Source organism: Pseudorasbora parva, chromosome 16 (genome assembly GCF_024679245.1).
Source record: "Pseudorasbora parva isolate DD20220531a chromosome 16, ASM2467924v1, whole genome shotgun sequence".
In the NCBI taxonomy this organism is placed as follows: domain Eukaryota; kingdom Metazoa; phylum Chordata; class Actinopteri; order Cypriniformes; family Gobionidae; genus Pseudorasbora; species Pseudorasbora parva.
This window is the reverse complement of record NC_090187.1, coordinates 20,151,968-20,179,454: the sequence shown is the minus strand read 5'-3', so window position 1 is coordinate 20,179,454 and position 27,487 is coordinate 20,151,968. Positions and strand designations below refer to the sequence as shown.

At 45.1% G+C, this 27,487-nt stretch overlaps 1 protein-coding gene across 4 annotated transcripts in view; it reads left to right on the top strand.

The window, feature by feature from the left end:
• LOC137043632 (protein unc-13 homolog C) overlaps nucleotides 1-27,487 on the top strand; it is a 548,445-nt gene that overhangs the window by 482,392 nt on the left and 38,566 nt on the right. For all 4 annotated transcript variants that reach the window (XR_010898550.1, XM_067419931.1, XM_067419930.1 and 1 more), the window contains one exon: nucleotides 23,768-23,860. Coding sequence is in view for 3 of the 4 variants with exons in the window: in XM_067419931.1 (XP_067276032.1) it covers nucleotides 23,768-23,860 (93 nt within the window). In the remaining variant the exon portion in view is untranslated. The remainder of the gene's footprint in view (nucleotides 1-23,767; nucleotides 23,861-27,487) is intronic.

The following is a 27,487-nucleotide window of genomic DNA, read 5'->3' as shown; positions in this document are numbered from 1 at the left end:
CACGACGACAAGGAGCCCCCAGAACTGGACCTTGGGACAGGCACCAAGGATCTTTTCACTTCACTAAGGCATGTAGGCAGCGCAGCGTGACCCTGATCAAGCGAAAAAGGGTTTCCCCTCGGGGAAAACCCCTTGGTCCTGAGCCACCACTGTAAGGGTCTCATGTACCGCAGGCCAAAAGGTACCCCGTTGGATGCTGCTGTCATCAGCCCTAACACTCTCTGAAAGTGTTTCACAGTGAGTGACTGACCTAGCTTTATCTGGTTCACGGTATCCAGGATCGTTTTTATCCTGGGAGGGGATAGCCGAGCCGACATTATTTTCGTGTCCCAGATTACCGCCAGAAAAGTAGTGCTCTGCAGCTTATAGGTGCCAGCACACTTTTCTTTCCGTTCAACCTTAGCCCCACCACTCTCCTATGGGCGAGAACAGCATCTCGATGCTGAACGCCCGCTGTTTCGACTATGCTAACACCAGCCAATCGTCGATATAGTTGAGCACGCGAATGCCCTGAGCCAGAGCTGCATCCACGCACTTGGCGAAAGTATGGGGTGATTAAGCTAGGCCGAATGGCAGCACTCAATACTGGTAAGCTTCGCCCCCAAAAGCAAACCTGAAGACCTATCTGTGCTGCGGAAGGATGGAGATGTGGAAGTATACATTTTTTAGGTCTATTGTGACACACAGACCTGACATGACACACGATCTGTTTTATCGTGAGCATTTTGTTTAGCTGATGCAGATCTAAAAATAGGCCGGGGGGGGGGGGGGGGGGGGCGTGGCACTCGGGGGGGTGGCTCGGCCACTCTGGGGGGGGCCGAGCGGCCACGCTCTCTCTTTATTGCTCGGTGTAGGTTTGAGAAAGGACGTACTCGGCTGAGGCTGCCCCGCCCGACAGCCCCAGAGGGACATTTTGATTTATTTATTATATATATATATATATATATATATATATATATATATATATATATATATATATATATATATATATATATATTGTGACAAGTCTCCCGAGCTTTCATCAGCGTCGCCCTGGCAACTCATTGCAAACACCTGCAAACGATCAGCACGGGCCGGATCGTCACAGCTGCAGGCCATCAGGCCCGGACATAAAGGCCTTCACTCTGGGACACCAGTGTGAGCACGATCTCCATGCCGCACTACGCTAACCATTGTCTCTCTCTCTCACCCAGACTGCAGCCTGTGACGCTCATGCCACCTCGCCGCACCCACGTCACCGCTAGCACCAGGGCACCCGGAAGAAGGACATCCACAGCGCACCTGCACCTAAACTCACCACGTTTGTCACAGTTCATACAAATAAATCCACCCTCTGGGGGCTTTGCACCAATTTCATTGTTGCGTGATCCTTCACCCTGCCACACTGGTGGAGAATGCGGGCAAGAGCGTGAAGGATCACCCACCACCCCCTCAACACTGACATTGTTTTTTCTCACCCACCACTCAACCGGATCGGAGAAAAAGGCGGCGCTCCTCCCCCATCATGGAAGGCCTGCTAAAATGCCTTACCGAAGTGAGTCTGCGACAGCAACAGATCACCGAACATCTGGCGGCCCGCCAGCAAAAAGTTGAAGAGGAAATCGCCGCTCTCCGCCTTGCCCCTGCCCAGCGCGTTCCGCTGCCTGATCCGCGCGTCCGCGCAACCCAGCTGCTGCCAAAGTTAACCAGCCATGATGACATCGAGCTGTTCCTGCAGCTATTCGAGACCACGGCGGTTCAGGAGAACTGGGACCGGAGCGAATGGGTGCGGTTGCTGGGACCCCTGCTGACCGGTGAGGCACAACAAGCCTACTTTTCACTGCCCACTGAGAGGGCTGACAACTATGGTGCATTAAAAAGAGACATCCTCGGACGCCTCGGGCTGTCGTCCATTTCAGCAGCCGAATTGTTTCACGAATGGGAGTACAAGCCTCGTCGCCCAGCCCGCGCCCAGGCCGCTGAACTCTCCAGACTGTCCCGACACTGGCTGCTCGAGGGAACAACCACCGAGGAGGTGGCGGAGGTGGTCAGGTGGCGGAGCGCGTAACGATCGACCGTTTGCTCCGAGCTCTCCCGCCGCCCACCAGGAGGGTGGTGGAAATGACGAACCCAACCACCATCGGCGAGCTCGTCGAAGCCATCGAGTTGGCGGAGGCGGCGATGCACCGCGACCCTGGGGAGCGAGCGCCGTTTTTCCCCCGGAGGGTGGTCCAGGAGCGACGCGCGCCGGAAGGTACCCAGCGCGCAGTACACAGGCCTGCGGCTCCCGGCCCAATCGCTGAGCCGATGCCCACGGAGGAACCGGGCACACCGGTACGCGCATGGTTGGCTTTCTAGATGGCACCGTCCATCTAGAACCGCCCCGCGGAGCCCCGCGAACGGAGGTGAAACTCAATGGGCGGCCGGTTCTGGCCCTTCTGGACTCGGGGAGCTCGGTCAGTCTCGTCCAGGCCGCCATCCTACCGCCCCAGAAGAACTCCAAAGCCCAGCTTCCTATCACCTGTGTACACGGCGAAACTCGTCATGTCCCGGCCCGCCGAGTGACGATCTCCGCTGGCCCGGGCACCTGGCCGCTGGAAGTGGGAGTTGTGAAGGACCTTCCCGTGGCCGTACTCCTCGGACGGGACTGGCCGGGCTTCGAAGAACTGCTTCGGACCTCCGCCCAGCCAGCCAGCCAGGCCGGGAGCCGCCCCCGAGAGCGGCGCGGTCGGAGAAGGAGGAAGACCCAGGCCGCTCTATGGGCGTCGGACAGCGGGAGAGATGGTGAGTCCCCCTCCCAAACTCCTAACGTCGTCTTTGATGTCTTCCAACAGATCCAGGGAGGGGGCTCCTTGGTGAAGGCCCAGCGGGAAGATGACCGCCTCAAGAACTGCTGGACTCAGGTCCAGGCAGTCGACGGCCGGGACCATCTCCCAGCGCCCCATCCTCTCCCACATTTCATCGTTCGGAACGGCCTGTTGTACTGTGTCGCCCAGCGGAGGGGGGAGGTCAAAGAGCTCCTCGTGGTGCCAAGGACCAAGACGGAGGTGATCATGGACCTAGCCCACGGCCATCCGGTGGCCGGCCATCGGGGAGTCGCCCACACCATCCAGCGGATCCGGGACCGGTACCACTGGCCAGGCTTGGACGGAGAAGTGAAGCGCTTCTGTCAGGCCTGTCCGACCTGCCAACGGACCGCACCACGAGGTCCTCCCCCCAGCCCGCTCGTTCCGCTTCCCAGCAGCGGGGTACTTTTCGAGCGAATCGGAATGGACCTGGTGGGGCCGTTGCCTAAGTCTGCCCGGGGACACCGACGTCATCCAGCACGACGTCCGAACGACATCAGGGGTCATCGTGAGGCGGTGGCCCTATCGGGTTCCAGAGGCTCGGAGACAGGGCGCACTCCCCGCCCACCCCTATGTTCCCCAAGATACACCACTAACTTTAATTACAGGACCAGCGCGACGCTTAGGGGGGGGGGGGGGAGTGTGACAAGTCTCCCGAGCTTTCATCAGTGTCGCCCTGGCAACTCATTGCAAACACCTGCAAACGATCAGCACGGGCCGGATCGTCACAGCTGCAGGCCATCAGGCACGGACATAAAGGCCTTCATTCTGGGACACCAGTGTGAGCACGATCTCCATGCAGCACTACGCTAACCATTGTCTCTCTCTCTCACCCAGACTGCAGCCTGTGACGCTCCGGCCACCTCGCCGCACCCACGTCACCGCTAGCACCAGGGCACCCGGAAGAAGGACATCCACAGCGCACCTGCACCTAAACTCACCACGTTTGTCACAGTTCATACAAATAAATCCACCCTCTGGGGGCTTTGCACCAATTTCATTGTTGCGTGATCCTTCACCCTGCCACAATATATATCCACCTTTTTCCGGGGGGCGCTACTGTAAAAAAGAACGTGGGTACAACTTCCGGTGAGACAGCGGAAGTAGTATGCCAATGGTATTTTGTGTGCTAGTTAGTGACGAGGCTACGTTTTTATTTAATTATTCGGATCATTGTTTTAATATGTAAAGTCGCAAACCTTTAAGAGAGATGTCGTTGCGGGGCTCAGGGACAACATGTGCTGTTCGCGGGTGTACAAATAACCGGACTAAACTAATTCAGTGGCGTAAACGTGAGTGTTTTGAACATAACTAAGTCAGAGTGTTCCTGCCAACGATGGTACAGTTTCCATCGTCTCCCAATAGACGACGAACCAAAAAGAATATGGTTGAAGAACTTAAACTTAAAAAAAACACCCAAACATCTGTTTGTGTGATCGTTTCACTTCGTTGACAAGAAGCCAACACAGGATAACCCGTACCCAACGCTTTTTCTGGGTTACGAGAAGCCACCGGAGAAGAGACGCCGACCCAGGGCTCGACATGCTAATTTTAATTTAATTAAATGTTCTGGATACCACTGCTAACTGAATGTGCAAGTAAAAAATGTTTTGATAATTACTGTCTTTGTGTATTTATTTCTTCAGAATATCCGTGGACTAAAACTGATTGTATAGTGTAAACCAGGGCTATTCACATCTTAGGCTTTCATTGTGTTGTTGGCAAGTGTGGTGTGGCAAGCAGCGGGACGAGGGACCGCGAGAGCGGGCCGGTGATTAATGTCAACGAGTGCCAGCTGCGTGGCACACCGGTCTCGTCTCGCTGCTTGCCACACCACAGCAAGGCTTCAAATTTTAAATTTGTACTTTTTTTTTTACCAGATTGTGCCACAAGGGTTAAGTGAAAGTTCCTGTGAAGCAACATATGCAAAACATGAATGAATGACACACACTAAACATTTCAATTTAGTATTTATTAGTTAATTAATAATATCGCAATACAATAAACAAACACAGTGCACTTAATTGTCCTTACTTTACCGACCTTCCACAAAAGTGCTGCTGCATGACTACAAGAGCGTCCTGGCCGTGCAATACATGAACAACCCGCTGTCTGTAAGTTAACTTACTTCACCTGTCACCGATGCTAGCACCCAAGCCTTATGATGGGATACGTGAAGGCTCTCGCTCGGCTCAACGTCCGCTATTAGATAAACTAGGTTGTTTCCAACATCCTTAAATAACACCCGACCGACTTTATCACTATGCAAATACTGATACGCCTCTGAGCTTTTCAAATTGCTTATTGCCTTACCATCACAGGCTACTGAATCAAGAAAATAGCTAAAAATACCACCGTACGTGATACGAGGCCACTTTTTTACGTCATCTTCCCAACCAACTACAGCGGAAGGTAAAGGTACTGTTGTTTCACCATTTTTAAGTTCGTTGAGGTTGTGTTCCCACATAGTTAGCACGTTTGGATAGCTTGAATGACTGTCAATTGTTAAATGTCAATGTCGTCCCGCTTGTTTATTTCGAACCGGAAGACGCGCCCACTTTTGACGCAAGTGTTCATGGGGCGTAGGAAACTTGTGGATATATTTCACACTCAATATCAATATCCCCAGCAGGTCTGCTTGTTTTATACGCTTGCAGGGCAACCGCCATATACAAAGCGGCGACTGCCTGATCTGCTGCCGAATATGCCCTATCCACAAAGCCGACTTTTTTTTTTTTTTTTTTACCGGCTTGCTGTGGGCAGCTGTGGGGCTGTGTGACGACACTGACTCGGGGGAGAGATAGCTCGCAAGCGTCTCTTCCCCCCGAGACATCGCCGCCTCTGAATAATAGATGCAGACCCATAATCTACGCGATGCCTCGGCAAACACGCGATCTGAGCCACTAGACTCAACCCCGTAATCTACACGCTGCCTCGGCAAGCACGAGATCCGCGATCGAGTCATAGAATCTATATTGTAGACCCGTGATCTACACGCTGCCTCGGCAAACGCGAGATCCGAGCCACTAGATTCAGCCCCGTAATCTCAAACATGCTGTCTGCTCGCCATTATATTGTTCTTTCTCTTTCTTATTTTATTTATTTATTTATTGGCGAACTTCTTGACACTCGGCCGGCCAGTCTAAACTTAACCTGGACACAGCGCGAGTTACACCAATAGCTCCTCTTTTTATGAGTGTGTGTGTGTCGTTTTCTTTTGGCAGATCATCATCAGCGCTAACAACATCCAGTTCCTCGAAACTGGAGTGCTGTTGCGTTTGTGCCTCAGCGCGAGCGGAAGAAAACCGTAGAGCGTGCTTCCAACTTGCTAACTGAGGCATGAGATCCAGCGGGTAAGGGCAGAGATAGGGGATCACCCGTCTCTAACCCCGCCACTAGATCCAACTGCGATCCCCAGGACGCGAGCCTTCGCTGCGCCTCGGCAACAGCGGGACCCGAGCCCTGAGGACCGCGAGCCAAAGCACTCTCCTCGAAGAGTGCCCGGCGTGATCTTAATATGCGCATTGGGAGTCTCTCGCAATGCTCGCAGCCAACCCCCTCGAGAGCTGACTGGTCATGCTCAAGCCCCAAACACATAACACATAGGTTGTGTGTATCCCCACCTGTGATGTAACGTGGGCAGGGAGGAACACAACACCTATACTGACTTGCCATATTTCTTTTTTTTTTTTTTTTTTGGAACGCACACACAATAAATGGACATACAATTCACACAGAGCACTTGTGAAGACACAAAAGCTAATGAATGTTTGGTCCAGGTGTGCTTTATAGCTTCCTGGTCGATGACGTCACCTGCCCATGACGTATCTCCCCATTATTGGACTGATTTCACGAGTGCTTCATGACGCATCACGCAGAGGCGTTCCCCTAGCGTTTCGAGATAGGGAACAAGCTACAAACCCGATTCTAAAAAAGTTGGTACATTGTACAAATTGTAAATAAAAAAGAATGCAATAATTTATAAAACTAAACTTATATTTTATTCACAATAAAATATAGATAAAATACAAATGTTGAAAGTGAGACATTTTGAAATGCCATGCCAAATATTGGCTCATTTTTTATTTCATGAGAGCTACATATTCCAAAAAAATTGGGACAGGTAGCAATAAGAGGCCGGAAAAGTTTAATGTACATATAAGGAACAGCTGGATGACCAATTTGCAACTTATTAGGTCAATTGGCAAACATGATTGGGTATAAAATGAGTCTCTCAGAGTGGCAGTGTCTCTCAGAAGTCAAGATGGGCAGAAGATCACAAATTCCCCCAATGCTGCAGCGAAAAATAGATATCAGAAATTAGATTCTCAGATAAAACCTGCAAAGAATTTGAAGTTATGATATACACTGCATAATATCATCCAAAGTTTCTGAGTATCTGGAGCAATCTGTGCGTAAGGGTCAAGGCTGGAAAACCAAACTGGATGCCCGTGATCTTTGGGCCCTTAGATGGCACTGCATAACATACAGGTATGCTACTGAAATGGAAATCACAACATGGGCTCAGGAGTACTTCCAGAAAACATTGTCGGTGCCACAATCCACCGTGCCATTTGCCATTGCCAGCTAAACTTTATAGATCCAAAAAGAAGCCATATCTAAACATGATCCAGAAGCGCAGGTGCTTTCTCTGGGCCTCCCTCCAGAGGCAAAATATACTGTGGCAAAGTGGAAAACTGTTCTGTGGTCAGACAAATAAAAATGTGATGTTCTTTTTGGAAAAATGGGACTGCATGTCATCCGGAGTAAAGAGGACAAGGACAACACTAGTTGTTATCAGCGCTCAGTTCAGAAGCCTGCATCTCTGATTGTATGGGGAACACACATCACACATTCCACATCTGGAAAGGCACCATCAATGCTGAAAGGTATATCCAAGTTCTATCCAAGAGCAACATATGCACCCATCCAGATGAAGACCTTGCATTTTTCAACATAACAATGCCAGACCACATACTGCATCAATTACAACATCATGGCAATTACAACAGCATCCAGGTACTGAAATGGCCAGCCTGCAGTCCAGATCTTTCACCCATAGAAAACATTTGGTGCATCATAAAGAAGATGCGACAAATAAGACCTAAGACAGTTGAGCAACTAGAAGCCTGTATTAGACAAGAATTGTACAACATTCCTTTTCCTAAACTTGAGCAACTTGTCTCCTCAGTCCCCAGGTGTTTGCAGACTGTTATAAAAAGAAGAGGGGATGCCACACATGTGGCCATGTCCCAGCCTTTTTGAGATGTGTAGATGCCATGACATTTAAAATCAACTTAGTTTACCCTTAAAATTATAATTTTTCTCAGTTTAAACATTTGATATGTCATCTATGTTGTATTCTGAATAAAATATAGAAATTTGAAACTTCCACATCATTGCATTCTGTTTTTATTCTCAATTTGTACAGTATCCCAACTTTTTTGGAATCGGGTTTGTAGATTCCCACAAAAGGTCACTATGAAATTTATTATAAAAATATATATTTGTAGAAATAACTTAATAGGTCACACAACTTAATAACTTAAGGTCGCAACCAAGCTTGCCGCCCGTGGTCTCTCTTGAAGCCAATACTCATTGAGCCCCATATTAAAATTCCCAACTTTACAGCCTGGTACAAATTATGGTTTTGGTCTATACTGCTAATTTCGCCCTTCATGGCAACTCTGAGGGGGTGAATTTTTTTATAACTCATTTGTTTACTTTATATAAAGCCTTAAAGTTCTGCATAATTTAGGGCGTGGTTACTTTGAGTGACAGGTGGATAGCCATTTATCCTCTGTCTATAGTCATTGCGTCACATAAGCTCCACCCACATCCCTTCTCTTTGCCCATTTTCTGTTAATCATTTTCTGTTATTTGTGTGTTTAGCGAAGATGGCAACGTCCAGCTCGCCCCTACTTTACGATTCAAAACGGCTCATTGTAATCCTATGGGTGACGTCACGGACACTACGTCCATATTTTTACAGTCTATGGATGCAACACATGATATCCAAATGTGGTAACTCCATACCAGCCGTTAAAAAGGTAATTTTTTGCCACAATTGAGACATGCTTGCTGCTTCAAAGGGTCCTTGGCAAATTGGTATGATGCAACTTCCAATCCTATTGGATTTCAACATAAAGTGCAAAAATTGGTAGTTTCTTGATGGTCGCACCTAGCCTAGAAATCTAGACGCACCCTAGCAGCAGCAAATTTAATCTGCCCACAAGTGTCGTCTAGGAACTCTCAATACCCTTCTGAGCTGTATTCCTCAAAATCTGGACAGCCCAATCACATCGTGTATAGAGTCGGCGGGCGGGGCCATAATGACGACTGCCGAGTTGCGTTTGCGTGCTTCTAGTAAACAGAAACAGGCGAACGGCGGTGGTCTTTCGAATCAGCTTTAACTGCGATTCTGGAAGACTTGGAGTAAAGCTTTTCTCTGAGAAAAGAACAAAGAACGGTAGATGTGACGGCATCACCGGAAGCTATAAAGGGATGGCCGGCGCAAAGTAGCGTCAGTTATCGCTCTTAAGCAGTAACGCTCTGTGTATATTGTCTGTCTATTTATTGTTGTGCGTCCACTATATATATATATATATATATATATATATATATATATATATATATATATATATATATATATATATACATATATATATATATTAGGGGTGTAACGATACGCGTATTCGTATTGAACTGTTCGGTACGAGGCTTTCGGTTCGGTACGCGGTACGCATTATGTACCGAACGGTTCTTGGACTAATTAATTAGATTTGGAAAATAAAAAAGTGTGTGAAATATAATAATATGCGTTCAACAAGGTAGCCCAATAACCAAAACGACATAACAGCCAATGCCCCTGACACCGCCGAAGTGAAAGAAAGAAAAAAAACACCAAATATGTTTTAGGCTGCTCAGTCAGGTGCTCGCTTATAGTAGGCTACGCGCTGAATGCTCGTCGCAAAATGGCTATTGCGTTTAACAAACCAGAAATAGAAGATCCTCCAATAACCAACAGGTCTGGTGTTTGGGTGAACTTTGGATTCTTTGTAAGCTATAATGGTGTTGGCAAGAGTAATGGATTAAAAAACAACGGTATGTCGCATTTGCTGATGGTACAGCAGCGGGAATAATTCATGTCATGTCAATCAACTCATTTACGCCGACAACAAGACGATAAAAAGAAGAAACAGCCACAAACTATCCCACAAACTATCCCCGCAGCATTTAGACAGACATTTCCAACTTATTCAAATGGCAACAGACATCACCGCGGCGAGTGGTCCATTTATAGCCGCGGATATGAGACCTAACGCCCGTTTCAGACATACTCCGTCTGCAGTGCGTGTGCGGTGCGTATTTTTTCCCGTACCCATGTTAACGGATTACAGCTTTCACACTGCACGCGGATGCTGTCCGTCAGTGCGTTCCAGGTGCGGTGCGTCAGCAGCAGTGCACGGATCGTTTTCGTACCGAGTCTATTTTTTGCTGCGCTGCGTTGCTGCATTAAAGCTACAGAACATTGTTCGCATTAAAATAAACATGTGCTGACGTGAAAATCTAGTAATTTCACCACAGATGCATATCATTTAAAATATACTCTTGTTTCAAAGTCAACACATGTTTTTTTTTCTCTCAAGTAAAGCAACAAAACGACTCCTTACCTGGCATTTAGGTAAAAAAAAAAAAGTGCCATAATGGATAGCACTCATCCTTTCTTGGAGGTGAAAAGCAAAGTTCTTTTTGACCTGCAGGATTTCTTTTAAAAGGGTGTAAAACGAAAGAAAAGACGAGAGTCGGCTGTTTTTGAATAGACTATTGTAAGTTTCTAATTTAAAATGTTTGTGATTTAAGGCTATAAAATAGGCCTATGTTTAAATGTTTTGCCACTTGTGTGAGCTAAATCTAAAGTATATAAATATGAATAAATGAATTTAATAAAATGTTGTTTAAATCTAGTAGGCTACGTAACCTGACTTCTATTTAAGAGTAAACAAAGAGAATTGGAATTCTGACGAGGCATGTTCAGTAAAAACTTTTGGATTTTAAATAAAAAATAATGAATCAATGCTGTGTTTGTAGTATGCAACAGCGGATCAGTTGCGGACTGCGCACTACAGGGTGTGGGGCTCCTGCATCGCACACGCAACGCACACCGCACACGCTAATGTAAAGAGCTAATGTCTTATTCCTGTAACTACATAGAAGATGGGTAAAGTATAGCTCCATCATTGTTCAATATAAAAAATAAAAAAAAATCATACTTTGTTAGTTTTAATAAAAAAATAATAAAAAAAGGTAATTTATCTGGCAATTTTTTCTTTTTGCTGTAGGCCTATCTAAAACTTACCGAACCGTACCGAACCGAACCGTGACACCAGTGTACCGTTTCGAACCGAACCGTGAATTTTGTGAATATTATAATACCTAATATAATATATATAAATATATAAATATATATATATATATATATATATATATATATATATATATATATATATATATATATATATATATATATATATATTATGGCGACCAAAAGCACTGAATTCAGGTGGTGTGTGCCTCCGTGCCCTCGTTTTATGTCGGGTGCGGACACCCATCGGCCGCTCCATGACATCTATGGGGACTGTGGAGAGACACTTATGGTTAAATCTATCAGGGATGAAAGAGAAGGACAAAACCTTTCTCCTGGTTTCCCCGATTTCGCCTTCGGGTCTGTTCGGCGACGCCGTTAATAACGTCGTCGACAGATTCCAGGAGGCGAAAAAACATTCGGCTGCTTTTCGGCAGTTTCTCCCTCGCCGCTCTAAGGCGTCCACTAGCTCCTCGCATCAGCAGGTGCAGAAAGAGAGCGTCGCCTTTCGAGCCCCTCCTCCAGGAGCTTGGCAACAAAGACGGCGCTCTCAACAGCAACAGTCGAGGCCGAAGGGCGATCTGAGGAACGTCATTCTGGCTAAGAAGGCTGCTGGAAAGAGGTCCTAGCCTCGGCTGGACTTCTAAAAGCGGTCCCCCCCCCGCGCGGACGCAACCGAGGTTGTTTTCCACGCGGCGCTCGTGGGAAAACGATGTGGTAATCCCGCCGTCACTGGCGCTTCGGGCCACATCGTTTTTCCAGGGGCAAGTGCTGTCCCAGTCCCCTTTAAAAAAGACCTGCGAGGGAACAGCGCTTGTCCCCATACACCGAAAATCGTTACCAGCTGATCCCTGCCGGGGCTCCGCTTCAGGGGGCTGGGAACGAGATTCAAATAACACCCGAGGTCAGCCTCGAGAGGCTGATTCCCTTAGTAGATTATCTAGGCGCATGGAAATGCCTTCCGAATATATCAAAATGGGTCCTGCATACTGTAGAGATAGGGTACAGACTGCAGTTCGATCACCCCCCTCCAAAATTTAATGGGGTGGCATGGACTGCAGTGGTGCCACAGTGGGTTCGGGTAATGGAACAAGAAGTAAAATCCTTGCTGGCGAAAGGAGCCATAGAAAAGGTTCCGATGTCGGAGAGGGATGCCAGGTTCTACAGCCGGTACTTTATAGTTCCAAAAAAGGATGGAGGGCTACAGCCGATTTTAGATCTAAGGTATCTGAACCGGTCTCTGAGGAGATTCAGGTTCAAGATGACTATCTCTGCCATCGTGAGTCAGATCCAGCCCGAGGACTGGTTCGTCACGATAGATTTAAAAGACGCCTATTTCCATATATCCAACCTTCCATGCCACAGGAAGTTTCTGAGGTTTGCTTTCAGGGGCGAAGCATACCGATATTGTGTACTTCCGTTCGGTCTAACTCTTTCCCCTTGCACGTTCACGAAGTGCATGGATGCAGCTCTGGCTCCAATGAGACTTCAGGGCATCCGCGTACTGAATTATATCGACGACTGGCTAATCTTGGCACAGTCGTACGAGATGGCAGTTCAACATCGAGATGTAGTTCTGTCACACATCCAGTGCTTGGGACTGAGAGTCAATACGAAGAAGAGTGTGTTGCAACCGGCCCAGAAGACAAGTTTTCTGGGGGTGGTATGGGACTCGATTTCGATGCGGGCACAATTATCTCCCGCACGAATCGAGACCACTCTAGCGGTAGTCTCAAGAATAAGGCTAGGCCAGTATATCACTGTAAAGCACTTTCAAAGAGTGTTAGGGTACCCAGCGGCAGCGTCCAACGTGTTTCCCTTCGGCCAGTTACACATGAGGGCTTTGCAGTGGTGGCTAAAGACCAGGGGGTTCTCCCCCAGGGGAAACCCTTTTCGTATGATTTGCGTTACGCGCAAATGACACATACTGTCGAGGCAGGGGCTGAGGCTCAGGGAATGGCGGCTCCACCCGGAGGTGGTGGAGCTGATATGCGAGAGGTCAGTCTTCTTTTGGTGGCTCCTCGTTGGCCGACTCGAGTATGGTTCTAAGATATCATAGCTCTGCTGGTGGGTCCCCCTCTGAGGAGGGATCTTCTGTCACAGACGGGGGACACAATATTCCACCCCCGGCCAGAAATATGGAACCTGTGGGTCTGGCCCCTGAGGGGGCCAGGTACCAGGAGGCTGGACTACCAGCAGATGTAATAGAGACCTTACTCAGCTCCAGGGCTCCCTCAGCTAGGAGATTGTACAGCCTCAAGTGGAATGTGTTCGTCACTTGGTGTAGAGAACGTGAGGTGGACCCAGTTAACTGCCCGGTGGCTTCAGTGCTGGAGTTCCTCCAAAATCGTTTCTCTGCAGGGCTTACCCCGTCCACACTCAAGGTGTACGTGGCTGCCATTGGGGCTTTCCACACTCCTCTGGGTGACGGGCCATTGGGTAGGCACCGATTGGTTGTACGATTCCTCCGCGGGGCTAGGAGGATGAGGCCTGTAGTTCAGACCAGGGTTCCTTTCTGGGATCTGGAGGTGGTTCTCGAAGGGCTGGCTGAGGCTCCCTTCGAGCCACTTGAAACAGTTGAGCCTAAATTTCTGACCCTTAAGGTGGCGTTCTTAGCGAGGAGAGTGGGGGATCTTCAGGCCTTGGCAGTTACGCCGACTTACCTGGAGTTTGCCCCCGGGGGAGTAAAAGCTATCCTGCACCCTAGACCGGGCTATGTGCCTAAGGTGCCTTCTAACGTGGTCAGATCTCTAGTACTACAGGCTTTCCACCCTCCGCCTCATGTGACGGCGGAAGAAGGGAGATTCTTTCTTTTGTGCCCCGTCAGGGTTCTGAGAACATATCTTGACAGGTCAGCACAGTGGAGGAAATCTGAACAACTGTTAGTGTGTTTTGGTCTGCCTAAGAAGGGTTTTCCTGCAGCTACTCCCACTATTAGTAACTGGATAGTGCAAGCTATTGCCTCGGCATATCAGGTGCGCGGGTTGCCTTCACCTATAGCCGTTAGGGCACATTCCACTAGGGGCATGGCTTCCTCGGTGGCTCTTCTTTCGGGCGTTCCAATGCAGGATATCTGTGAGGCAGCTGGTTGGGCCAATCAACACACATTTATTCGATTTTACATTTTTCACCTCTCTGCGACTCCCGGCGCCAGGGTGCTCCAGTCCTAATTGTGCCTGGGTTCCAGCTTCACATTAGGGCAGGCGTACCCTTGGTGTGGCATGGTGGGTACTCGTTCCCCAATTCGTTGTTTCGATATAGGGAACGTCTCGGGTTATGTATATAACCCTTGTTCCCTGAGAGAGAACGAGCTCTGCGTCTCGTTGCCACACCGCGTATCGCCTGAGAGCGTTCTGCTTCATCGCGATAATTGACGCTACTATGTGCCGTCACACCGTTGATAAATAAGTCAGTATCAGTTAGGGCAATGATTTCTGTCAGAGCAGGAGATGGATATCCAGGGTTCTTTTGGTTCAGAAAAAGAATCTCTAGGGATTTTACACAGCAGACTCGTCACACTGGGTCACGCTTACAGATAACATTATAAATCTACACTAGCGTAATTATGTATTATTATATATTTACCTGTTGTTTATAGATATCTAGCTACAGTAGTCAAAATGCCTTTGAGTACATCCTACTAGAAATGTATATGTGCTCATCTCCAGAAGTCTTACTTGGATATATACAGAAATATCAATGCAATTTCATAAGCTCTTCAATTGTTTGCTGTGATCTCTGACTCCTCCAATTAGCTTTGGGAGTAATCAATTCACTTTCGGTGATTCGAGGGAAAATCTCCTGCAGTCCCACAGTTTCCTCTCACTACTTTCTGAACTAACTTTAAAATCCTTCCAGAGACAAGTTTGTTTTTCTTTGTCTGTGAAAAGGCCTGTGAAAATGTGTACCCTGGGGTCCGGCGGAGGTACACATTTGTGGCAGGGTAGGAGACAACATAAATGATTCAGGACAGGTTTTTTCTTCCTTTTTTTCAGTCCGACCAGAGAAGAGGAGAGATTCTCATTGTAAAAGATTCATAATTCAATGGAAAAGGTTCTGAAAATCTCAGCTCAATAAAAATTAGGTTCTTCATGATATGAACTTTTTTACAAAACAAGACAAATTGCTTAATGTCAAAATGAAAGTTCATGCAATAACAATCTGGTGAGCACAACATTTTTCAAAAGAAAATTTAAAGTATTTTCAATTTTCTAATTGTGGTCTGGAAAATAAATCCAAAGGCCTTTTCTTCCAAAGGCATCTGCCAAAGAGACTGAGACTGATGAAACACAGTGTTTGTTGCGAGGTCAGAGAGCAAATGAAAGCAGAGATGATGTTAATCCAATCTGACTGATTGTTGATGTCTGCTGTGCACGCTGTAGGTCATTCTGTAGTCAATAATTTAGCTGACACATGTCATGCATTCTTGAATTAGTTTGGGCAAACGTGGCCTTGACAGTTTCTCTGTTAGCTGTAAAACTTTTTACTGGTGTCAGCGTCGACAGTGCTGGAAGAGCTCAGGGCTTCCCGGAAAGTTCACCTGAGGAATATAACGCACGTATCACCTGACACCTGAGCCTAGTCCATTACCGGCTGCTAGTAGAGGCGAGTATATGGTCGGACTCAGAGATTGTAGAATCTTGTCAATGTGTTCAGTGTTGCCCAGTCTACAGCGCTGCAAATGTCTGTTAGTGAAGCGCCATGCACTAAGGCCCAAGACGAAGTCACACTCCGAGTGGAATGTGCCCTAACCCCAAGGGGGCATGGATGCCCCAGCGTCTGGCAAGCCAAAACTATGGTGTCCACTATACAGTGAGACAGCCTTTGCTTCGAGAGAGCCGAGAGACCATTTGACCATGGTGGGAAGCTGAAAGGGATTTCAGCTTCCCACCATAACAAACAAAGAGCTGGTCTGTGGTCCTGAAACACTGCATCCTGTCTACGTAAGCATGGAGAGAGCTGCAAGCTGGGTCTGCCTCCTCCAAAGGCATCGCATGCAGGTTCACCACCTGGAGTGGTGGGAACTTGGTCACACATCCAGGCCGGGGTCTCAGGATCATGTGTGAATTGCCCGGTCCGAATTCCAGACAGGCTTCTTCAACTGAAAATCCTTGAGGAACGCGAGCACAGGCCAGATTGGGTATTTCCCGGGGTCTTCTTGGCAAGAAGACCACCAGGTGATGAAGAGGTTCCATTTCAACGCATAGGTGTGTCTCGTGGACTTGGCCCTAGTGGAAGTGATGGTAGCCACCACCGGAGGTGGTAGGGTATTCAAACCTGCCGCATCCCCTCCAAGAGCCACATGTGGAGGTTCCAAAGATCGGGACGCGGGTGCTAGAGGGTGCCCCATCTCTGAGAGAGGAGGTCCTGTCTCGGAGGAATCGACCAGGGATGGGCTGTCGCAAGAAGTAGGAGTTCTAAGAACCAGGTCCGGCTGTGCCAATACGGGGCAAATATGACCTGCTCCTTGTCCTCCCTGACCTTGCACAGAACCTGTGCAAGAAGGCTCACTAGGAGGAACGCATATTTGCGCAGGCCAACTGTGCGCCAGTGCATCCGTGCCGAGCGTGCCCTTATGTCACATGTACATGTATGCCACATGTACAGGCTGCAGTGGGAAGAGTTGTGGGAGGCAACAGATCTACCTGTGTGTCGCTAAACTGTTCCCAAATCAGCTGGACCGTCTGGGGATGAAGTCTCCATTCCCCAGGGGGGGCTGAAGCCATGAGAGTTCATCTGCTGCACGGTTCAGGATCCCCCGGATATGTACAGCACGAAGGGACCACAGATGCTTTTGACTCCATAAGAGAGATGGCAGGTGAGTTGAGACACCTACTGAGACACGGCTACAATGGCCGTGTTGTCTGACCTGACTAGTATGTGTGCTGGAGCACAGCTGGCCTGCGCAAATATGCGTTCCTCCTAGTGAGCCTTCTTGCACATGGCACCCCACCCCGTGGTGGAGGCATCTGTCGATATGACAATATGCCTAGAAACTTGTTCAAAGGGCACACCTGCCCGTAAAAAGATGAGGTTCGACCACAGGGTGGGCATCTGTCTGCAGGCCTGAGTCACTGGGACCCAGACTGCCATGCCCATCTCAGGACTCAATTCTCAGGTCTCATATGAAGCAATCCGAGCGGCGTTGCCGCAGCTGCAGATGCAATATGCCCAAGGAGCATAGTTTCAGTGGAACCGCACTCTTGCTCTCGATTTGTGACTGTGTGCGCTCGCTGGGTGACTGAGTCGATCTCCATACCGAGAAAAGAGATCCTCTGCACTGGGCAGAGTTTGTTCTTCTCCCAGTTGACCCGAAGGCCCAGACAGGCCAAGTGGTGGAGTACCAGTTCTCCGTGTTCACACCCCTGCTCACGAGAGTGACTCAGTATGAGCCAGTCGTCGAGGTAGTTCAGGATGTGAACCTCGTGCTGCCTGAGTAGCGCAAGGCCTGATTTGGCAATCTTCATGAAGATGCGAGGAGAGGAACCCGTAGGAACGGTCTGTGTCGAGGAAGGAAGGAGACCTTCAGGTCGATCGCTGCAAACCAATTGGCTGGATGAACACATTCGAAAAGGCGTTTTGCTGTCAACATCCCGAACGGAAGCCTGTGAAGGGATCGGTTCAGGACGCACAGGTCCAGGATTGTTCGTAATCCACCGGTTTTCTTGGGTACAATGAAGTAGGGGCTGTAGAAGCTGGACTTAATTTCGGCTGGAAGCACAGTCACGATCGCACCCTTTGCCAGTTGGGTGGCGATCTCTGCACGCTTGACAGATGTGTTGGGCCCCAATCAATGAGGAATGATTGTCGGGGGTCTTAATACCACAGCACAGCCCTCAGGTCACCCTGGCCACCAGCCAAAGTACCACCTCTCTCGGAGACGGTAGATTGGGGTGTGGCAGAGAGAACTTTCTCTTTACAGAGATCATTGAGTCTCGACCACAACATCGCAATGGTCATGTTCCCAGAGTTTGAACATGGCACATCGACAAACACTGTCCAAACGTGTTGAAGCCCAAAAACATTGAGCAGTGAATGTGCCCAAAGACGGCAATGGAGATCGATCGCACACGGAAGTGCGCGGGCGTACCATCTTGAAAAAGACGTGCCACATGCAAGCTCTTTTTTTGAGAGGAAAGCTCTCAGAGTGCCAAAGCGCCCAGGGAAAACACACACAGCTTTTGCAGCTCACTGCACAGATCAGCAGTAGGGATGGGCAATATGGACTAAAAATGTATCACAATCATTATTGGTAATTATTGCGATAACGATATCAATGAAGATAAATGTAGTACAATTCCCCATATTTTTGGCTACAAGTGAGAGCTGCACACATTCTTGAGAGCCTCTATAAATAGTCCCCTATAATACATAAAAGAATAATAAAAATACTTAATCCAAACACCAGCCTTTTCAGAAATTGAAAAGTTGCATTTATACTTCTGTAAAAGTGCAGGTAATGTTTAAATAATGCAACTGTGCTGAAAAAACTTCACACAATACAGACAAATAATAAAGACAAAAAAGTTTTAAAAATTTGAAATGTAAACAGAGTATTCTGTATTCTACAATTACTGTATTAAACAGTATTCTGAATGAAGAAATACTTTTTATTCACACACATTTATTAGTGCATGTTGCAAACAGTGTCAAAAATAGTGCGAACAGCAAAAGTAATAATCCCAACCATGTCTCCAGATCTCCAAAAACAAAAACAAATAATGATTTAAAGGGGGGGTGAAATGCTGTTTCATGCATACTGATCTTTTTACACTGTTAAAGACTTGGAATCCCATACTAAACATAGACAAAGTTTCAAAAGTTAAGGTGGACGTTTGATGGGAGTATTTCTTTGTCAAAAATACTACTTCCGGTTAGTCATAAGTTTCGGCAAGTTTTTTGAGATCATGCGTCCCCTTTGACGTTAATGGGGGCGGAATTTCCTTGTACGGGCCTTACGGACAATTCTACCGGAAGCGCGTGAGAGAGAGAGAGGGAGAGAGCTAGTGTTGTAGTACTCGAGATCGGTCTTGGTCTCGAGACCGGTCTCGAGACCACTTTTTAAAGGTCTTGGTCTCGTCTCGGTATCGACCGCATTTTTACTCGGTCTCGTCTCGGTCTCGGGCGAAGATGACTCGGGATTTTGTCTCAAGACCGGTCAAGACCACAGCTGAAGGCAAATAAGGAGCAGAGAACTCCACCCTGCGCGCACTCTATCTGTATTCAAAATAAGCACATACGCTCTCTCTCATACTTCACATATTAATCGAAATCAAAAGTTCAGAAAACCGAATCTATGTTGAACGTTGCGCGTTCGGACTTCGGACAACTGTTTTGAAGTACTGCTCGGTGTGAATTGCGCTCAAAAAACGTTTGACCAGATAAACAGCTGACATAAATCATACATTAAATAAACAGGAAACAATTTCTATCCAGTTATGAAGTGTTTTCTGTGTGACAAACCTTCCGCGATGTTCTAACAGCCGTGATTCACACACAACGGGTCTGCTAATGTCCGATTCACGACCAAATGACTCATTTGAACCGAATCATTTTAACGACGGTAATAAGAACTGATCTGTTCAACAATGAACTGAACGAATCAGTTTAATCATTTACTCAGAAATGAGAACACAAGTGCGCTTACCCAATTTAGCAAGAGTGGAGAGTAAGAATTATTAGTTTTAACTATCCACAGTATTTCAGCTTATGTATGTTGAATGTGTAGTAAAATAAATAGTCTACAATCATTTAGTTTAGACTGGAGTGAGGTGAAAACAGAAAAAAGTTGTTTTTTTAGCTAACTGATCATTTTATTAAATTGTATATGGCAGAAAATGTGGCTATTTGTTAACTGTTAATGCTATTTCTAATATTGATATGATTATATACCAAAACAATTCAACCTGTTGGAACAAAAGAAACATCAAGATAAGAGATCATACATAATATTATTATCTTATGTGAGATATAACATAAGATAATAAAAAATTATTGTTTCGTTGCATTTTTATTTTAAATTGTGTGTGTGTGTGTGTGTGTGTGTGTGTGTGTGTGTGTGTGTGTGTGTGTGTGTGTGTGTGTGTGTGTGTAGGTCTATCAGCCACCACCAAAGACCATTTTTGACCCAGGAAAAACCCTGCACATTTGAGATATTTGTTAAATCAAACTGAAGTTAATCAAAAAATGCAAGTACAGGGTTTCTTTTCCTTGTTGTTGCACAATAAAGCTGTACAATAACATTTTCAAATTGTAAATGAAAAATATGTACATATATAAAATAATTTGCTTAAGCAGCATACTAATGCATATCTGTATGATACATATTCCACCTCCTGTTATTCACATTCATTTAAGACATAATGGACTGTGTCTGAGATTAATACCTCATCAAGATTAGCATTTTTAGGGAACTTTGAGTTTTAAAATGGGAGTGAGCGCTTTTCACAAAACAAATCTCTAGAAGAAATATAGAAGAAAAAGATTAATTCCCACAAAGCTGCAATGCCTTTTGATTATTTGATCAAAACTTCTCTCATGGTACACTTACACACCCACACATACGAGAGAAGTGCCAATCATATGCATATTCCACATTTTATCATAAGTGTGGGGACTTCCACTGGTCTTGGTCTTGACTCGGTCTCGGCCTGTCTTGGTCTTGGTCTTGACTCGGTCTCGGCCCTTCAAAGTCTCGGTCTTGTCTTGGTCTCGGCCCTTCAAAGTCTTGGTCTTGTCTTGGTCTCGGTTTAGGTGGTCTTGACTACAACACTAGAGAGAGCGAAAGTAACAGGCTACCCCCATCAAAGCGCTGGCTTGTAGGATGCTGGACAGGTGATGTGCACATAACAATGTCACCAAAAAAGTGCGTTTTTGGTTGCCAGACCAAGACAGTCCTGCACAGATTCGCCAAAACCCCGCGTTAAGGCAACAGTGGATGTAATTTGCTTTTCCGGATCAGCAACTGAGTTGCGCGAATGTTTATATCTGTTCGCTGCATTTCGGTGCCGACTGTTTCATAAACAAGGCCAAGCTCGACGCCGGATTTTCCCAATCGCCTAATGCTGAATGATGGAGCAGTCCCAACGTTAGAAGGGTGAGTGAGACTGCTTCAAATGTCTGTTTTTTTTAGTCCGCTTACTGTCTACACAAACCACGCGTAAACACACAAACACACGTGCACAACTGCACTTCCCACATGTACACCTTCAAAGACAAAAATACGACGATATAATTCAAGTATAAATATGTAAATAACACAAGTCGCTCAGCATATTATATAGTTAGTGTATAACTTGTACCACATACAGACGTCCTGCTCTAGTCGTTTTTGCTGCTGCTCCTGTTCAACTGCAGCCTCTGGGTCTGATTCCGGATCATAGATGTATGGCTGTATCTGATTAAAAGCCATATTTTTATTTTGAATAAAGTTTTTTTCCCGCTGTTGACACAGCTTTACGACGCACTCGACTCAACATAGCAGCAGCGAGCACACATCATTATTTAGCTCCGCTCACACGACACGCCCCCACCCGCTCGGCTTTTTTCGGAAAGACTCGGAACAGCGCATCTTTCTTATATAATTATTAAAAAAATAAAGACTTTTCGGAGATATGCAGGATGCAATGCTACTCTATAGGTACTCAAGATTGACATGACACTGACTGAAACTGAGTGTTTCACCCCCCCTTTAATGATAGAACTTTAGTAATTTGAACTAAAACTTGGTAATCATGTACGAATGGAAATGTATGAATGCATATTTTTAATTTTAACTGAAGGACTGGTGGTGGATCTTAAGAGATGGTCAGTCATTCAGTGTTTCTGTAAAAAAAACAAAAAACACTAAACTAAACATAATACTGATAAAGATAATAGTACTACGAATTCTACTACTAATAACAATATAAACCGCACTAAGGATTGAATAGTTGTTGGGTTTATGAATATCAATCATGTTGTCAGTGGTTGCTTGAACTGATTTGCTGAAATCAAAACGGGTACAGTAATAGGTGGGCGCCAGCCAATGAGATTGCCGTTTGCGCATAAGGGTGAATTATTCCAAACGAACGCTGTTGTTTTACAGGAAAATACAACAAAGAATATTGTTTGCATGTAGCTCGTCGATTCCGCGTGGTATAAGACTCTCTCGCTCTCTCTTTGAGTGTGTGAGAAAGACTTAGCGATCAGTCGGACACCTCACACTAGTGTTTACTGTTCGTCAAATACACTGCGTATTCAGTGAGATGAACTGAAATAGAGCGCTTTACGGATCGCTTGACAAAGCACAAATCTCTAAAGCGCTCAGTCCAAGTGCTAATCGCATGAAAATATATCTGTGTGTACTAGGCCTAGGTTGTAGAGACAGCTCCTCCTTCAGCAATAAACTCCTCCGCAGCTTCCGCCATAGTTGTCTATTCTCTGCACGAGAGATGCATCAACTAGGCTTTATCATTATTAAAGTGGGAAGACAAATTCTTATCATGCGGAAAATTTTTACCGGTATATCGCAAACAAGATATTGCCCATCCCTAATCAGCAGCTAGGCAATGTGTGATCGCTGGAACGCTCCGTTACACCAACACCCTGAAGAACCGCTCGTCTCAAAGACTGAAAAGTGGACTTCATAATTCAGGCTTGCAGGAGTGAAGAGAAGCTTTTGGCTCTGAAGCAGAAACCTATGCGATCATGCCAGCGTACTTCCTTATATACCCACATGGGTAGGCGGAGTTACGCATGCAAATTCTGCATGAACATGGCACTGCCACTGGGCGTTTTTTAAGATCTCAAAGATGATTGGCTTCTAAGCGAAACCCCCATTTGTCAGTCACTGATGTTACTCGGAGTGACTGAACAAAAGGGAACACCAATTCCACCATTCAGGGGCAAACTGTCTGAATCTGCTCCAGTGAGGATACATTTTAATTTTTTAAACATTTATCTTTGTAAGCTTTGGTTAGGAGTGGCAGAAAAGCAACTTGCAGTCTGCAGATCAACTTGCAGATAAGCAGTCTGCATGGAGGTTCTTGGGACACCAGCAGCCTCAAATACCTATTTGTTGCTCAACAGTGGCTTTTTTATAAATATGCTGCACATTTTAATACAATTAATTTGTCTGACTGAAACTTCCCTTAATAAGCCTTCACTTCTTCTGTGCTCTTTCATGTTCATGAAGATCTTTCTTCCTCCCCATATTTCATAAGAACTGGCTTGCTTAATAATGTGGAAAAACCTCTTTAAGTAGGGTTTCCATTTACTTAAGAAGACCTGGCAAACTACTTAACAAGCCTGTCAGAGATTGATACCAGTTATCTAAAAAAAGAGATATGAGAAATAAAACAAAGACTTTCTTTGAAGAACTAATGCTTATTGGACTGAAATCCTACAGATTTGTCACTTGCATGATAATTTGGAACACAGTCTATACAAATTATGCTTTATTTGTCATAGCAGATAATGTTTTACAACATAATAATTCATCGCTGATTTTTATAGTTTTATTGTATATTTGGTGTGTGGGTCAGTGCTCTTATGTGACATTCTGTATAAAGTTCATGTGACTCAAAACTGATTCTAGGTCAGCCCACAACTGGATCCACTGGGGAGGTCGCCATCCAGGTGGACTTGATCTCACACCCCGGTACTGGAGAGCACAAAGTCAGCGTCAAAGGTAACACATACACATACACATACAGAGCATCTTCTCCAGGATTCGGTTTTGGGTTCGGTACCTTGGTGCGCTCCCAGGTCCGCACGACAGATTTCACATGACCAATTTTTCATGCAAAACGTGCCCCGTTCTGAACTCAGCTGCACATGTAAAAACTCCATTTATTTATATTCTTAAAATGAGAGAAATCACTGCTTATTCTAAATTTTTTAACTTAGGCTTAAGAGACATGAACAATTTCTTTGAAAAACAGTGATGTTATCGGCTTATTTTCATTTATCATATAGTGACAATGTTGGCAGATCAGTATTATAGTTTATAGAATTAAATAAGACCCAATTAATTAATTTTATTTGTATATTTAGTTGAATAACTTAAATTAATCTTAATTTTAGTGTCCTCAACTGAGCAAGCCAAGCCAAATGCGTACGTGGCAAGGAACCAAAACTCCACCAGGGCATGATGGAGAAAAATAAACCTTGGGAGAAACCAGGCTCAGTCGGGGTGCCAGTTCTCCTCTGGCCTATTAACAAACAGTGTATGATTATTATTCTGGCAACCATACAGGTCATAAATCAAATTAGATCGGAATATTTGGCATTTCTGGGTATCACGCAAGAGATGGATCATGGGAGATGGGAGCGCGCACGTCACACCTCTCTTCATCAGATTGCACTGACTGCCAATGGCCGCTCGCATCAAATTCAAGGCACTGGTGCTCGCCTACAAAGCAACCACTGGCTCTGCACCAATATGTGGCTCGCTTGTTCAGACTTAAACACAATCCAGAAGCTTGTGTTCTTTAAGTGAACGATGCCTCGTGGTTCCATCCCAAAAAGGCATGAAATCACTCCTTTTCCTGGACCGTTCCCACCTGGTGGAATGACCTGCCGATCTCAATTCGTGCAGCCGAGTCTGTAGCCATTTTCAAAAAACATCTTAACACACATCTTTTCCAGCTGCACCTGACAAATAAAGACTAGCACTTAACTATCCAATTAATTTTTAATTTAATGTTTGTTTGGGAGAAGGAAAAAAAATGTGCTCGATTAACTGAAACTTTTGTTGCCCTTGTTTGTTTCGTTGCTTCTATTGCTCTCCTCTTCTTTGTGAGTTGCCTTGGATAAAGGCGTCTGCTGAATGTTTATGATTAAATGTAAATGTTAAATGTAGTCTCAGCTCTGAGTATAGTTTCACTAATAATGAATGTATATTTGCATAAAGCATGCATATTTGTCCATATACCCATGTTAGTTAGAATATTAAAAACTTGCAAAATATTAATTTAAGGTACATTTAGAATTGATACAAATTTGCGATTAAAGGGATACCGCTTTTTCATAATAAACTATGTTATTGTCTTAATTATGTCAAGTTCATACATACCTCTCTCGTCTCAGTGCGCTCTGACGCGCGGTGACATTCTGATAGCATTCAGCTTAGCCCACTAAGCCCAGTTCATTCATTAGGTATAGGGATGTCCCGATCAGGGTTTTTTTCCCTCGAGTCCGAGTCCGAGTCATTTGATTTTGAGTATCTGCCGATACCGAGTCCCGATCCGATACTTCTATAATACATAAAAAAGAATAAAGAAGAGCGAAAAAACGAACCAGGATGTTCCTTATTTTTTATTTTATTCACCTTATTTTAACATTCAACAACTCTAACAAACAGAGCACTTCTGTGAGGTAGATTGAACAATCAAGAAATAAATAAACATAAATTCTTCACTTTTGGATTTTAGTGCAACAGTAAATATAAAAAAGTCTGGGACCAGAGTTGCGCAGAGCAGGAAGTACAACGGCGATATCAAAAGCACACCCATACTCTCATAGGTGCAGAACAATTAATTATGTTGGTGTGAAATAAACAGTTATGGAAATTAAATTAAATTAAATTAAATAATCTGCTCCCAAAAATCCTGAAAAAATCTGTTAGTGCCTCAGTGACAACTTCACTCAGAGAAGACGTCGATCTAAGCTCTCAATCATGACATCACACAGCCGTTTTTATAGCATCAAATAACTAACTAAAACTAAACTTATTTTTTTTTTAAAAACACTTTAAATGAAATCATTGTGATGATAACTGCCTACAATGACATAAATCAACTTTGGGGAAAAAATATTTGAAGTGTAATTTGACTGAAGTGTAATTAACAATGCTTTTCAGGTTTTTATAGGTCTAACATTAGTTTTTAGGTAGAGAAATTGAATAAAGTAGGCTAATGAAATGTAAAATAGCTGCATATTTAACTGTTTTAATTAAAGAATAATCCTTACAAAAGCTATTTAATCAAGAGCAGTGAGTGATTCCTTATCTTTTGTTTGACATTAAACAGACAGCAGTAAAGGCTACTGCCCCTTTAAGACCTGAAGGAAGGCTCTGTGTCGTCTTTCTCGACTGTATAAAGTCCTCTTAAGGCATATTCTGTCTGCTTGGATACTCATCAAGATGGACATGCTGACATACTACTTGTGTGAGTTGGTCCGTTTAAGCGCAAGTCTTGAAAGAGAACTCAATATTTGCGCGCTGTGAGACGAGTGCGCGCTTTCGATGATGCACAGAGACAGATCAGCACGCGCGCTCTCATTCGCGTCTTCTGGCGAATATACACGGGTGATATTAGCGCTGTTGTAATGTATCACCGAGGAGCCAGCACGTGTATCCATCTACAGAAACATACATAAAGCATTATTTTCAAGTTACAACCCATATTATTGATGCGTCATCATGCTCAGCTCACCCCAGAATATACATTATATCCGAGTCCTGATCGGGATGTAACGTCCGATTCCGATCGAGTCTGAAATCATGTGATCGGGCCCGATTTCCGATCATGTGATCGGATCGGGACATCCCTAATTAGGTACCAAACAGACATCAAGTTAGAAGCGACCAAACAGATCCACGTTTTCCCTATTTAAATACAGTTACACGAATAGTTGAACGATCAAGTATGGTGACACAAAATAAAATGTGGCGCTTTTCTAAGCGGATTAAAGAGAGTACTTCGACTCGGTGCAGTAAAAAGTCACGCCTGAAACATCCTCCATCACATCTGGAGATGTGCAGGAGGATTTTTTTTTCTTTCTTCTAACTTGATCTATGTTTGGTACCTTATGAATGATCTGGGCTTATTGGGCTAAGCTAAATGTTATCAGAATATCATCGCACATCAGAGCAATTAAGTGCACACACTGAGACAAGAGAGGTATGTATCAACTCGTCTTAGTTAAGGGAATAACATAGTTTAATATGAAAAAGCGGTGGATTATAAAGGAAGTGTATGTAAGATTGTGACCAAAACTGGTACTGCAATCATTTTCAAATTACTTTAGAGCGGTCTAAATTTTTTAGAAATGTAATAACTTTTTAATAACTTTTCAATGTTAGTTCATGTTGACTAATGTTGTTAACATATGAAACCTTATTGTATAGTGTTACCAAAAAAACGAAATTTTGCTTTTCTAATCAAAACAATACCAGTGACATTGTATTATTATGAATTGAATGTATGTTTAATGTACTTGAGGCACACCACACAACATAATATTATAATTATAATATTCATAATGAACTGTTTCTTTTTGATTTATTTACATTACTATAGTTTGTTAATCTGCA